General features: G+C 43.9%; 1 protein-coding gene and 1 long non-coding RNA gene across 2 annotated transcripts in view; one reads left to right on the top strand and one right to left on the bottom strand.

The window, feature by feature from the left end:
• eif6 (eukaryotic translation initiation factor 6) overlaps positions 1-2,489 on the bottom strand; it is a 5,102-nt gene extending 2,613 nt beyond the window's left edge. The window contains exons 1-4 of the mRNA XM_005928924.2: positions 2,367-2,489; positions 1,970-2,119; positions 1,033-1,118; positions 712-887 (exon numbers count right to left, since the gene is read on the bottom strand). Of these exons, the coding sequence (XP_005928986.1) occupies positions 712-887; positions 1,033-1,118; positions 1,970-2,076 (369 nt within the window). The 5' untranslated portion in view covers positions 2,077-2,119; positions 2,367-2,489. The remainder of the gene's footprint in view (positions 1-711; positions 888-1,032; positions 1,119-1,969; positions 2,120-2,366) is intronic.
• A 3,196-nt stretch (positions 2,490-5,685) lies between these two features.
• On the top strand, positions 5,686-10,798 carry LOC102289409. Its single transcript, XR_316207.3, has 3 exons — positions 5,686-5,854; positions 10,138-10,262; positions 10,474-10,798. It is a non-coding gene; the product is annotated as an uncharacterized LOC102289409 (long non-coding RNA).
• The last annotated feature ends 2,634 nt before the right edge of the window (positions 10,799-13,432 follow it).

Below are 13,432 nucleotides of genomic sequence, written 5' to 3'. Positions count from 1 at the left end.
TCCTCCTCCTGGCCTCCCCCTCCTCCTCCTGGCCTCCCCCTCCTCCTCCTGGCCTCCCCCTCCTCCTCCTGGCCTCCCTCCTCAGCCGAAACCTTCCAGTTTGGAAACTTTGGACGCTTTCTTGTGAAATCTGCTCAGAGCCAAACGAGGATCCTCGATACGAAACAGAGGAAGATGCTTGTGCACAGACTGGGCTGTGGGAGGCGGGACTTCCAGCTGCCTGGCTGTTAACTGAACCTCAGACATCAGCTAAATTTCAATAAAGTGGTTTTTTTTTTCTCAAATGAACATCTGCTCGACTATTTTGGTCAGGACTGAAATAACGATTATCCTCCAAGTTGGAAAAATTAGTGAAATTTTAAAAAGAGTTAAATGAATTTATTTAAGCTTTAATTCTAATTGGAAAAATCATTTAGCGAACTAAACCTGCTGCAGTGTGGCAGGTGGTGACCTTTAAGAAAGAGGATGAGCTGAAGAATATTTTGAATACAGTGTCTGTAGAGTAAATGCACAGCCTGAAACATTAAACCGAAACAGCTTGAAAAAAATATCTGAGTGAACTGAATGAGGTTGTTAGAAGCTTCACAGGCGAGTACAGAAGAGTTTCATATTTTACTTCACTAATTTAAGTAAAACGTGAATTATTCCAGCCAAACAAAACGATGTAACCCTCAGAACAGCCGAGGGATGGGGCGCGTTTGATTGTCTCACCCTGTCAAGGTCAGGATGGACCAGCGCGACGTAGTCATTGCAGGCGATGACGTTACCAAGCGCGGACAGCCTCTCCTCGACTCTCTGGATCATCACGGTTTCTGGGAGGCAGTTTCTGATGTGCTGCAGCTCCTGGTCTGTCGTGTTGTTGGGAACCAGGAGGCCGTGACGATTTCCTGAACAAACGGGAACAAGTCGAGTGAGTCTGACTGCAGCGGTCCGAGCACAGAGGAGTGCGACGGCCATGTTTAAAGATGAAGGCAAGCGGTGGTGTGTTGTGAGGGATGCATACACTGCACACATTTATCCAGCTTTACTCACCCACACACATCCTCCCGATGATGCGACAGCCTGCTATGGAAGCGTGAACCACTGGGATGGTTTCTGACAGCTCCCCTTCAAACACACTGAACACACAACTTCAGATTACTTCCAACAGACGAGGAAAATATACGTCAACAAGAACCAAGTGAAACACTGATATCAGTGATCACGATCAGTAGCCACGAGGCTTCCACTTTGTTGGACTTTCATCTCTGCCTTTTGCAGATGCTGTGGCTCTGTTGGTGGCCTCCAGCTCACACTGGAGTGTTAGCTGCAGAGTCTGAAGCAACAGAAATGAGAATCAGCACCTCCAAGTCTGAGGCCACAGTCCTCAGCAAGAAAAGGGCGGAGTGCCCATTCCGGGAAGGAGTTACTGCCCCAACTGGAGGAGCTTAAATATTTCAGGGTCTTCACAAGTGAGAGGAGGGAGGAGTGGGAGATGACAGATGGACTGACGCAGCGTTAGCAGCGACGTGGATGCTGTACCGGTCTGTTCTGGTGAACAGAGACCTGAGTGTGAAAGTGAAGCTGTTGAATTGGTGGCAGATCTACACCTCCACCCTCACCTACAGGTTCTGGGTAGTGACTGAAAGAATCACACTGTCACACGGTCAGGGATGGGGAGTAGCGCCGCCGTTCCTCCTCATTGAAAGGAGCCAGGTGAGGCGTTCTACAGGGAGGAGGCCTGGGGGCGGAGCCAGGGAACGCCTAGGTGTTTACCAAAGTGGTGATGGATGGAGATTATTAAGTTTATTATTATAACACAGCTGACTGAGACCGGATCACCTGGACTGACTCCGGTAGCAGGGAACACACCTCGTTATAATAAAGGCTGAGGAATGTGACGCACCTTGATGACGTCTGGTTGTAACTTTTGGTCCCAACTTCACCTCAAAGTGATCAAAGTGTGGCGCTTGTTCAAAGGTGAACTCACCTGTAGAAGTTCTCGGAGCCGCCGATGGCCACCAGGCAGTACGTGTTGGTCAGTTTGGCGAAGCAGCCGATCTCGTTGTTTTTCTCAAAGGCGGCTCTCACAGCCATGATGAAGACGGAGGAAGAGGTGGATGATTTACCTGTGAAACACCTGAAAACCAGCAGTGACGGTTTAAAGCCCGAAGTCACACCTGTCTGTCTGTTTACCTGGATATTTACGAGCGCTGACAACCAGCTAACTGGCTAACTAACCGGCTACTTTCCCTCAGGTTAGCTTTCAGACCGGAAACGGTCTCATTAAAACGTTTTTAAAATCACTGGACACCCTAAACGTCACACGCCGTGACGTCAGTTCTTCAATAACTTGGTAAAATTTACGTGAAAAGAAGAGAAATCACCTGAAACAGACTCGTGGCCTCCAAACATGCGATGTGGTACCGTGCCTCAACCCCACGTGTTCACTTCCGCTTCGGGGTTAACGTGGTGACGTAAGACGTAACACATGTTTTTTTTTTTTTCACTTTTAAAACAAACAGCGGTTCCCTCTTTAAAAATCTTAAATCTTTGTTTTTATTTATTGTCGAGCTGGATTCAAATATTTTTTTTTATCGTTTCGTTTTTATTTTATGTCTCATTCATAAAGTCCGTCCAAAAACACTGACGTGTCTCTTTTCGTTCCGGAACGTCCACAAACTGCTGTTTGTTAATTATAAACACAATAAATTATTATTCTTTTATTCATTGTTTTTGAAACTGACGATTCATTTTATTATGGTCCCAATACAAAGCATGAAATTATCTGTTGCTTTATAAATATTGCTAGTTTCTGACCTTTGACCCTGGTTTGACTTTTACCCATTACTTTTAGAATAGAACAGAACAGAATAGCTTTCATTGTCACTGTTACAAGAACAATGAAAGGCTGTTTGGCATTTCTCTATGTGTGGGAAGTACACAATAGCGTAAGTATTTACACAATCACAGACAACTTTACATTTACACAAGAAAGATATGTACAAGTTATACATACACCTGCAAACATACACGCACATACATAACTGTGTATATACACATGTATGCATGCGTACATACACACACACACACACACATATTTCCACATACACGCATACATATACATACATACACATACATGCCATCATTCGTTAAATACATTAAATAAAGTCCTGAGAAGTTTTAGTCGTGTAAAGCTACAATACACTAATGATGTAAAACTGGAATAAATGCAGAAAACTGCAAAATTAAATGCAAAACTACACCGAAAGATACATTCAAAATAATAAGTGTGGTATTAAAATGATAATTATTACCACTGTTACTGTCTCTTACTGTCACCGTGCCTCACGCAGAGCGAGGCTCTGTGGTTAAACAGTCTTGGGCTAAAGTTTTGTCGGTGGCACAAATTCTATGTTTCAGACACTTTGCTGCTTCACTTTTAAATCTAGATTGTTTCTGATACATTTCTGAGATATCAAAAGAATAATCATGATTGTCTTTTTTAAAAAGAATTTTCTTGTCATTTAAATGAAATGTATGCAGAGTCAGTGTTTAGTGTGGACCCTTCTTCCCATCTCATGATGAGCAGCTGTTTTTATACAGAAACAAAATCATGTCAATTATGAATTCATTTCTGACACTAAATTATTACACATTCAGGTTTGTTTTTTTAATTTCATATTAATAATCTGTGCTGTTCTGGATGATCTGAAATGAAGGTGTTCTGCCTTCTAAGTTATTTAGTTATTTTTCCAGCAGGTTTTTACACCATGTCTCTGTGCTGCGAGCGCGTGCACGAGCACAGGAGGAGGCAACATGAAAAAACATCTTTAAACTGTTTTTTCTTCCTCAACAACCTGCATAGCAACCGCCATCCTCCTCCTCCTGCGTCCTCGTGCTGCGCCGTGGTTTGCTCTCTCAGCCTATCACGTCGGCCTCTCCGCGTGACGTCTTGTTTTGGTGACACTTCCATTAGCTCGCCACCTGCGTGACGTCACAGCAGCAGGTTGGTAGAGATGGGTGTGGGGTGGGTTACCAGGGCGGAGGGAACAAAGAGCGGCAGAGAGAAGTAAGAGGTATCACTCCGCCCGAGCGTTAAAGTCTGTTTATACCTGCGCAGGTGCGCCCAGTGTGCCTGATGCGGCACAGAGTGCATTTACACTTCCATCTTCATGTGAAGTGTTTCCAAAAGTTTCCTCACAGAAACATAAAAACATCCGAGGACCTGTCACAGCCAACGATCCACCTCATCTTTGGACAAGAGCAGTGTTGGTCAAGTTACTTGAAAAAAGTAATCAGTAACTAATTACTGATTACTTCCCCAAAAAGTAATCCCGTTACTTTACTGATTACTTATTTTTAAAAGTAATTAATTACTGTTACTTTTTAAAAACACGATGTACAACCTGAAGAGGTGATAAAGCGATAGATGTTTCAGCCCAATTCTACTTTTTCTGCATAATCCATCATACAAAATGCAATCAAATGGAAAAGTCTCTTTTTAAAACTTGTTTTATTAGTTTTAATCTTTTAACTTTATGTATCAAGCAAACATTTAATTATCTGCAACATTCTCTGACTGGAAGAAATTAGTTTAACATTTAAACCTATTTTCTGCACATTCCAGCTCATAAAATAAAATATTTTTTGTGTTTACACTCAGTCTTTCAAATAGATGCAAGTAAAACACAGCAGAAAATAAATAAAGTCAAAGACTCAGCGGTCCTGTTGCTCTATTTTCACCTGTAAAGCAGGAGTGGGGCAGGCGGAGGGTTACCCTGGTGCAGGTGTGCCGCGGTCAGTGGAAGAATCCGCGAGTTTCTCTGTGAGTTTCCCATTACGTCATAGCTACTCGGTGCTTGTTGGAAGTTTAGGGGTTTTTTCGCTGTAAAAAGAAGTTTTCTTCCCACGCACAGCGGACACTCATGTTTTTGTCACTTTGTATGGAATCAAACTCAAAGTAAGGTCAGTACTTCCACGCTTTAAACGCTGCACGCTCATACTCTCTCTGCACTCGATATGTGATCCACTGTTGATCTGCACACAGCTGTTGTCACGAACGTCACACTCGCTTACGTCATTGTTCTTGAGACACTCTTGCGGTTTTAGTAACGTGGCGTGCTTACGGGAAAGTAACGGTAATCTAATTACCTTTTGTGCAATGGTAATCCCTTACATCGTTACTGCCCATCTCTGGAGAAGAGTCTCTCTTTGGACCTCTGAAGGGTTGAATAAACACCAGACGTTAGAGGAGCTTAAAGAGCTTTTTCTCTGTTTATGGATATTTTAAGTTTCTATTTTCACTTATTTTGCATCTATTTTTTCACCGTTTTCATCTCATTGTTTGTATCATTTTGCACGTCTCTGGTTTGCTATTTGTGGTCATTTTTCGTCTGGAGTTTTACCGCTGTGATCACTCAGTGTCTGATGTCAGTTGTTGTTGGCGTGTCCTTGTCATAAATTCTATTTTTTGTCTATTTTCAATCACTCTGGTCTCTTTGTGATAATTTTGCAGAAACCTTTTGTTCTTTACTTTGTTGTTTGTGTTTTGTGTGTTCAGCTTGGTCTGTTTTTCTTCTCTTTGTTTGTATCTTTGATCACAACAATAAGTTTTCTGTCTTTTACTGTGGAAGTCTATGGGACTGCCACGCTGCTGCCTCTGCTGGACGTCAGAGGAATTGCAGATTGCGGCACTTCCGCGTTGGCTTGGAGATTTCCGCGGAGTGATCCTTCTTCCTCCATCAGGATCTCCACAGCCTTCACTCCGCCGACACGTCGATCGGGATTCTCTGCCTGGAAACATCGCAAACTAATCGGAACCGGCGGCCGACACAGACGGAGCGGTCTCGCGGGCTTCGTGGGGGTCGATTAGGTGGGCTAAAATTAATCTGTGCTCCCCGAGCGGCTGTCGGAGCTCCTGTCCTCTCTGCAGGCTGAGCGATCAGATGTAAACATGTTTGCAGGCTGGAGCGGACCCACACGTGTCACCAACACGGAGTTAGAAAGCCTGAAACACGCGTGATCCCCTCATAATGGGTGACACACGATGCTTAAACAGTCAGGACATGTTTGGTGTTTGTAATGAGGAGCAGGCCGTGGAGGTCTGATGAGGCACAGACACAAACACACTTCTGGTTCCGGGGTTGTCCTCTTAGACTCCGCCCACATCTGCACAGGTGTTCCTGCAGAAGGGAAACATGAACCTGCAGCAGGTTGGGCGTGGTCTTTGAGTTCGCGCGCCTTTAGTTTTCAGTCATCGGTCTGTTTTTGTTGTTTTGCGTGTATTTTAAGTCTATTTGTGGTCATTCAAGTCTATTTTTAGACATTTGAGTGTCTTTGTTCTCGGTTTGTGTCTGTTTGTGCAGATTTTGCACCAGTTTTTAATTGTTCTGTGTCCCTGACGTCATTTCTACCAGTTTTTAGTCATTTTGAGGCTCTTTGTGGCTGTTTTGTATGCAGTTTAAGTTGTTTTTGTATCTCTTTATACTGATTTAAAGTCTCTGTTGGGTTTTTTCAGCTCATTTTCAGTTCTTGAGTCATCATTTTTGTCTTTTCTTAGTCATTTGTTTCTGCCTCCCACAGACTGCTTTCTTTGAGATAACTGGCAGGCTGACAGTTCGAGTCTGAGCCAAAGCCAGCATGTGTGATTTAATCTGATCACATTAAGCACTTTTATAATCATAAACCTTTGCTGCAGTATTTCCAGTAGACATCAGAGATTTCTGGTCTTGTTTTTTACAGAAAAGGCTGATGTGGGATTTTAACCTGCGTATCGTATATCAGCGAATAAAGAAGCTGGAAACATTCAGCACATTTACAGTAAAAATATTAAAGTCGTGGATCTATTACGCATGAAGCAGAGTCTAACGTCTGTCAGCTAACGCCACACAGTCCTGAATCGGTGACAGCCGTTCATCAGAGCAGAGAGAGAATAAAACTGAGGCAAACTCACTCTGGCTTTAATCGAATCAGTAATGCAGATAGGCTGTAATTAATCTGCTGCTGAGAGATTATTTATCTTAATTATTTCCTAGTGGGTGGACCCCATTCGTGCCAAAAGTCTTTCATTACTGACAGAAAAAAAGCGAGAACTGAAGTCAGCGTGGTTTGTGAGGCGGTGTTCGAGTATAGCAGCATTCAGAGAGACGGCCTTCTGTGTGACTTTGGTCTCTTTGTTGTCACTTTGTTTGTTTTTAGTTGTTTTGTAGAAATATTGAGTCTTTTTGCATTTCGTCACAGTCATTTTCAGTCTCTTTGTGGTCTTTTTGCACCTGTTTTGTGTCATTTTTTCTTTTTTAAGTTGTTTTACAGAAAATCTTTGTGGTTTTTCTGCATTTTGAGTCTCTTTTTGTCATTTTATGTCTCCTAGATGTCACTTTGTCGTCTTTGATGTTGGTTTCTGTCCATTTTTAGTCATTTTGTGCCTCATTGTGATCACTTTTGTGCATGTTTTGTGTCTGTTTTCAGTCAGCTTGCCTCTTTGTGCTCATTTAAAATCATTTTGCATTCACCGTTGGTCTCTGTGGAGTTGTCAGATCGGAGGTACCTGCCACAGCGTTATGCTGTGCTTTCTGTGGGTCACATGTAGTTTTGTGTTCAGATGGGAGCCCTCGGGCTGTGGAAAAGCCGAATCAGTTTGTCGTGAGCTGAAGAGGGCAGCGGCAGAGATAAGGAGGCGCACAAGTCAAAACAAAACAATATCTGAGAGGAGGGAGCTATTTTTAGCTCGGCTTTCTCTCCGGCTGTGATCCGTGCTGCACAGAGTCGAGGAGGGAAGCGAGGCGACCGCTCTGAATGCTGATCGAGACACTCTGAAGTTCAGCTATGAAACACACGTCGCTGTGATGAGTTTGTTCGGTGCTCGTTTGTTCCATTTTAACGGGACTGCTCTCTGACATGACTCATTTCTAACCCATTAATGAGAAGAACTTTGGGGGTTGCCAGATTATTTGAATCGTCAGGTCAGCTCTGTGAATAAAGCCAGTAAACAGAGCAGGAACAAGTATCATGATCCTTTTTTTGTGGTGCTGTGCGGTTCACCTAAAAACTCTGCAGCCAGTGATGAAACAAGTTCAACATGCATTTTTCTAAAAGTCACCAGGGGGCGACACCTCTCACCCAGTGCAATAGAAATCTGTGAGAAAACGAGTTCACCTGCTCCGTGACCTCGGTAAACACTTTCCTCGTGAGTTTCAGATCTTTAAATCTCTCTTGTTCCTTGAGCTTTTACCGAGCATTTTTTTGTGGTATAGTTCTATAAAAATGGAACGTGGCCGCCGCACCATCACCTGTTGGTTTGTGGCGTCCTAATATGAAGACTCAGGTTGGGCATTTTCCACTTTGTTTCGAAGCCGCTTCCTCACTGACCAACAACATGTCCACAAAACATCTGTTTCTTGGAGCTGCCATCACTTAAGAAATGGGCCTGAATGTTTTGGCCCAACTGGAGTCGATGGCTGTGTTGATGGAGGTCGCCGCCATGATGTCACCTGTTGGTTTCTGAAGTCACGTTTTGAACTTTTATGAGGCGCCTGATGGCAGCAAGCAACTCTTAATATATGCAAAACAAACCAAAGTACACAAACCTCCAGTAAAGCTCTTTTTTATCTACTTGGTTCAGATGAAAGGTGTTTGAAACGAAGCCATCAGCATTTCTACTGTTAAAACAATCCAGCTGTTCTCTTTCTTTGTGCTCCACGTTTTAACGCTCATCCAGCAGATGAGCCTCCTCTGGTGTTAGATTTAGATCTGGGCCAAAGGAGAGGCTCATAATCACATTTATGTGAAAATTATCACAAGTTACTGCCTCGGGGTCCGGCCAGAAGGCCACAGTCATTACACATTTGTGAGGCAGTTAATATCTTCTTGTTTTACTGCCGCCGTTTCTTCCACTGGCTCGCCGGCGGTGTTAGAGACTCCGTTTGTCTCTGTGCCGTGAATGAAAAGTGTGAAAATATTCAGCAGCATTTTGTTCTCGTTTGTTCCAGAAACGTCCCAGCTGTCCCCGAGCTGGTGCTCATGCGTCTGAGTCTGGAGCGTCTGGAGCCGCAGGCCGACCAATCAGAAGCTGAACGATTAGTTCAGTTGTTTTTCTCTAAGGATGAATCATATTTAACATCAGCACTTCTTAACGGTAGGCCTCGGTCACACAGACCGGTCTGCAAACATCTGGCAGCCGCCGGCCGTTGCAGCGGTTGCCCATAGTTTATTTGGGTGACACCAACCAAAGCAAGCGGGTGGAGGTTATTGGTACAGCACCATCCTCCAGCAGCTTCCAGCAACCGTCACCAACCAGGGCACAAACATCCCAACGCTGCTGTGGCTCCACAGGACGTCAGCAGCAGGTGTAGATGCTGCTTCCTGTTACCAGACAGAACTGGCTCTGGTTCGGCCTTCAGGGGAGGACTGCAGAGGAACTCTCAGACCTGAGTGGATGAGACTGCGTGATTTATTCCGACTCTCCAAACAGCTTCTGTTCAGCCAGTTAATGAACTTAGCAGCGTTTATGCTTTTAGCTGATGATGGCGGTGTTTTCTTACTGTTCCAGCTCGTGAAGCACCGACACACTCGTGTGCTTTATCGTCAGGGTAACACGATGCTGAAAAGCCCTTCTGGTTATGTGTAATTTCCCAGCATGCATTACACATGGCCGGGAAAGCCTGGGCAGCTCGCGGGATTGTGTTGAGCAGAGTAAGATGATCCCTCGAGCTGCGTCCGGCGAGCTGATTGTGTTTGTCTGATTGGATTGGTGTCCTGGACGGGATTAGGGATGTCCGAGCTGATAACCAGGAGTGGCGGTGATGTCTGCTGTCCTCTTCCTCTCCGTCTGTATCTCTCTTCCTCGCTATCAAGGCCTTTCTATCTCTGTCCTCTCCCCGTCTCATTTCACCCTCCACTGCATACATTGCACCGCCTCTTCAGTTTAGATAGAAGAAGAGTTTGTGGGTAACAAGCCTTTGACTTTTCACCCTCTTCACTCTGCGGTTTCTTTCAACCTGCCATATTTGCTAGTTATTAACCCCAATTAAATGATAAAACTTCTCAGGTAGTCACTGCTCCGTCTCTCATTCGGCTCTGACTGAAACCAAAAGATCTTTTTAGTGTTTTCCTTCTGTAAGTCCTTTAACCTCAGCATCCACCTGTGTTTTTCCTCAGGCGGGACTCTTTTTCATGACCAAACATGGGAAGTGATCAGAGCCACGAGAGGAAGGCTGAGGAGGCCGAGAAGGAAACTGAAAAACACGAGCAGTGTGACACAACTGAGGACGCGACTCCTGAAGGTAAACGCTCGACTCCACGATGGAAGCACAGCGATGTGTTTGTTCTCCTGCGTTCACGCCAAGAATCTGGTGCATTTTTAGTAACTGCTGACCTGTAATTATAAAAAAGATTGTTTCGTACTCAGATTTTCATTTTACAGAAGTAAAATGTCACCGCGCACTGAAATTCATGCAAATTTCAACATTTTTGAAGCGTGTTTCTCTTCCACAGAGGTGCCAGGAGAGCTGCCCCAGTGCAGGATGGGAAACAGGAGGGTGGACAGCATGTGTTTCATGATCTCGTGCACTAACTGGTACTGAACTGGTCCCCGTGTGTTGGGCTCGTGATGAAACGGACGCACACTGGAGGATCTGTCTGCGTCTGTGCTGCTACAACAACAAATGCACCGGACTTCACTTTCCTTCAACTCGAAAACAAGACTAACGATAAGAGGAAGGGATGGAAAAGGATTTCAAACGATGGGTCACAAGAGTCGTGGACTGTGTGGGACATGCTTGGATTTCTGGTCATGCCAATAAAGAACAAAAGTAAAGAAGTGTCGCTCGTCATGCTCTGTGGGTCAGACGGCTGTGTGACAACGATCAGAGAGACGCGAGAGCTGAACTAAGGTTGCTCACTTCAGCTGTTGATGTTCAAAAAGAATTAGACTAGAAAGGAAAGGAGGATGGAAGAGGGAAAGGAAGGAAAGAAGGAGATTGGGAAAGGGAAGGAAGTAAGGAAAGGAGAAGGAAGCAAAAAAAGAAAGAAAGCTGACAACGGAAGGAAAGGAAGGAAGAAAACATGAAAGAAGAAAGGGGGTTAGGGAAGAGGCAGGAAGGAAGGGAAAATGGATGACAGAAAGAGAGGAAAGGAAGGATGAAAGGAAAGGAAATGAGAGTACCTAAGGAAGGAATGAAACAGGAAGAAGAAGACGGAAAGGGAACAAAGAAGCAGGTAGGAACAAAGGAAGGAAAGAAGGATGAAATAAGGATAGCAAAGGAGTAATGAAGGAGACCAGAAAGGGCAAATGAATTAAGGAGTGAAGGAGGAAAGGGAAAATCAAAGAAGGGAGCAAATATGAAAGGAAGTAAAGAAGGATGAAATAAGGATAGCAAAGGAGTAATGAAGGAGACCAGAAAGGGCAAATGAATTAAGGAGTGAAGGAGGAAAGGGAAAATCAAAGAAGGGAGCAAATATGAAAGGAAGTAAAGAAGGAAGAAAAGAAGGGAACAAAGAAAAGGAGACCTTTGGGTCTAATTAGTTTCACTCAGAGCTGTAAAAATGCAAACACACTGCAGCGTGTTCAGAGTTCAGCAGGAACGACATTAATCAGCAGACCTGAAGACGTGATGGATTCATCAGGAACATCATTATTCAAGTCTGTGATAAGATTAATGCTGCATATCTGACACTTACTGTCTCATAATTATGAGAAAGTCTTCAGGTGGTTATAAATCATCTGTGCTTGAGAGGACGGGGCGCCGAATGATTTAAGTTTAATGAATATGAGCTCGGGTTCTAACACCAGTGGCTCCTTTTTTTCAACAAAGTCGTTCGGAGAACGTCACAAAAGCCCCGACTGGTGTGAACAGACGGGGAATTTTACAGGAAACAAGACGGATGACGTCCCAGCCGGAGACAACATGAGCCTCAGTTTGGTTATTATATCAGATATTACAGCTCGACTGAAATAGTAAAGGAAATAAAGAAGGAAACAATAAGGAAGAAAAGAGGGGAAAAGGAAGCAGAAGGAAGAATGACAGAAGTAGAAAGGAAGGAAATATGAAAAGGAAAGGGTACGAGGATGAAGAAGTTGAAAAGGGAACAACAAATGGAAAGGAACAAATGAAAAAGGAAAGGAAGCTAGGAATTAAGAATCAGTGATGGAAATAAAGCAGTATGGAAGGAAAGGAGGAAAGAAAGGATGAAGGAAAGACATTAGAGAAGATGATGGAAAGGGAGGAAGAAAAGGAAACGAATGAACAAACGTAAACTGTAGTTCCTCCTGTGACCACTTGAGGCTCCAGCAGTGACTCAGTGCCTGTAAACTCTGTGCTATGGATCGATTCCTCCTTCCTAACCCTGTACGGGGTTTACAGGCTTTATAACTCACCCAGCTGATGGGTCCAGTCTGTGTCAGAAAGCAGGAATCAGGACTAGAAGATAAGCCTGGTATTAAAATGTCCTTTCATGCGCTTTAACTCGTCCCGAGCAGCCGCCTACAGTGTCTCACATGGTGGTAGAACTTTTAAAGTTTACCCAGAATGCACTTTTTTGGTTTCCTCTGCTGAACTATGAGAAATCAGATCAATAACGTAGCAACGCGTCTTTCTGTGTCTCTACATCACAGACATTACGACAGGAAGACGCCCTTTTCACATGTCACGGTTCTGGTACAAATAACAGAAATGTGAATTTGCACAAATATAAGCTAACAATAACTTTGATAACGTTCACGTCTCATGTTGGGCAGACTTACTCACTACTTCCTCTTGTGGTCCAAAATGGCATTACACCAGAGAATCCTGGTGCTGTTTTAACTTTGGGGATCTGTTTTAGACAGAACATTATGGATGTTGCTTCTTCACGTTCTCCTGGTGGGTTCAGTTAATTTTACAATTAAAGAAACATCTTTTCATTTGACCTTCAAGATGAGAAAAATAGCAGCTGTTCAGTGAGGCAGGAGCACAGCGCGTAAGTCTTTCCCTAGCAGAGTGTGGACGCGTGTCCTTGTGAGACATTAGCAGGTCGACTCCTCAAAAACCTCCGAGGGGAACCCTTAACTTGCTAAATGGTGATGCACTGACCCATTTCGAGCAATTACAGTTTCAGCCATAAAGCGTATGAAGTCAAAAGCATATGAACTGACCCAATGATCCATTTGGACGTAATAAAAGAAGTCAAATTTTCTCCAAATGACACATTAAATCTCCATGAAATTAAAACGGAGTTGGAAGGCATCAGTGTGTCTGAGCTCGTCTGCTCCGTCACATTACTGGGCAGGTGGCTGAACATATTGCATTTCATCAGAAGAGCAGCATACGTGTCCCTAAAGGGGCATTTCTGCAAAATACCACAAGGCAGATTTATGATGCACATCTGTTAGATTTTTCCTGCTTGTGTTGCAGATGCTCCGGAGCAGTTAACGAACCTGCGGAAAATTCATCCCTGATCAGGACTATTAAAAAAA

Source organism: Haplochromis burtoni, unplaced genomic scaffold (assembly GCF_018398535.1).
Source record: "Haplochromis burtoni strain Fernald_Lab_line unplaced genomic scaffold, NCSU_Asbu1 Contig_117, whole genome shotgun sequence".
Lineage (NCBI taxonomy): Eukaryota > Metazoa > Chordata > Actinopteri > Cichliformes > Cichlidae > Haplochromis > Haplochromis burtoni.
This window is presented reverse-complemented; position numbering and strand designations above follow the sequence as displayed.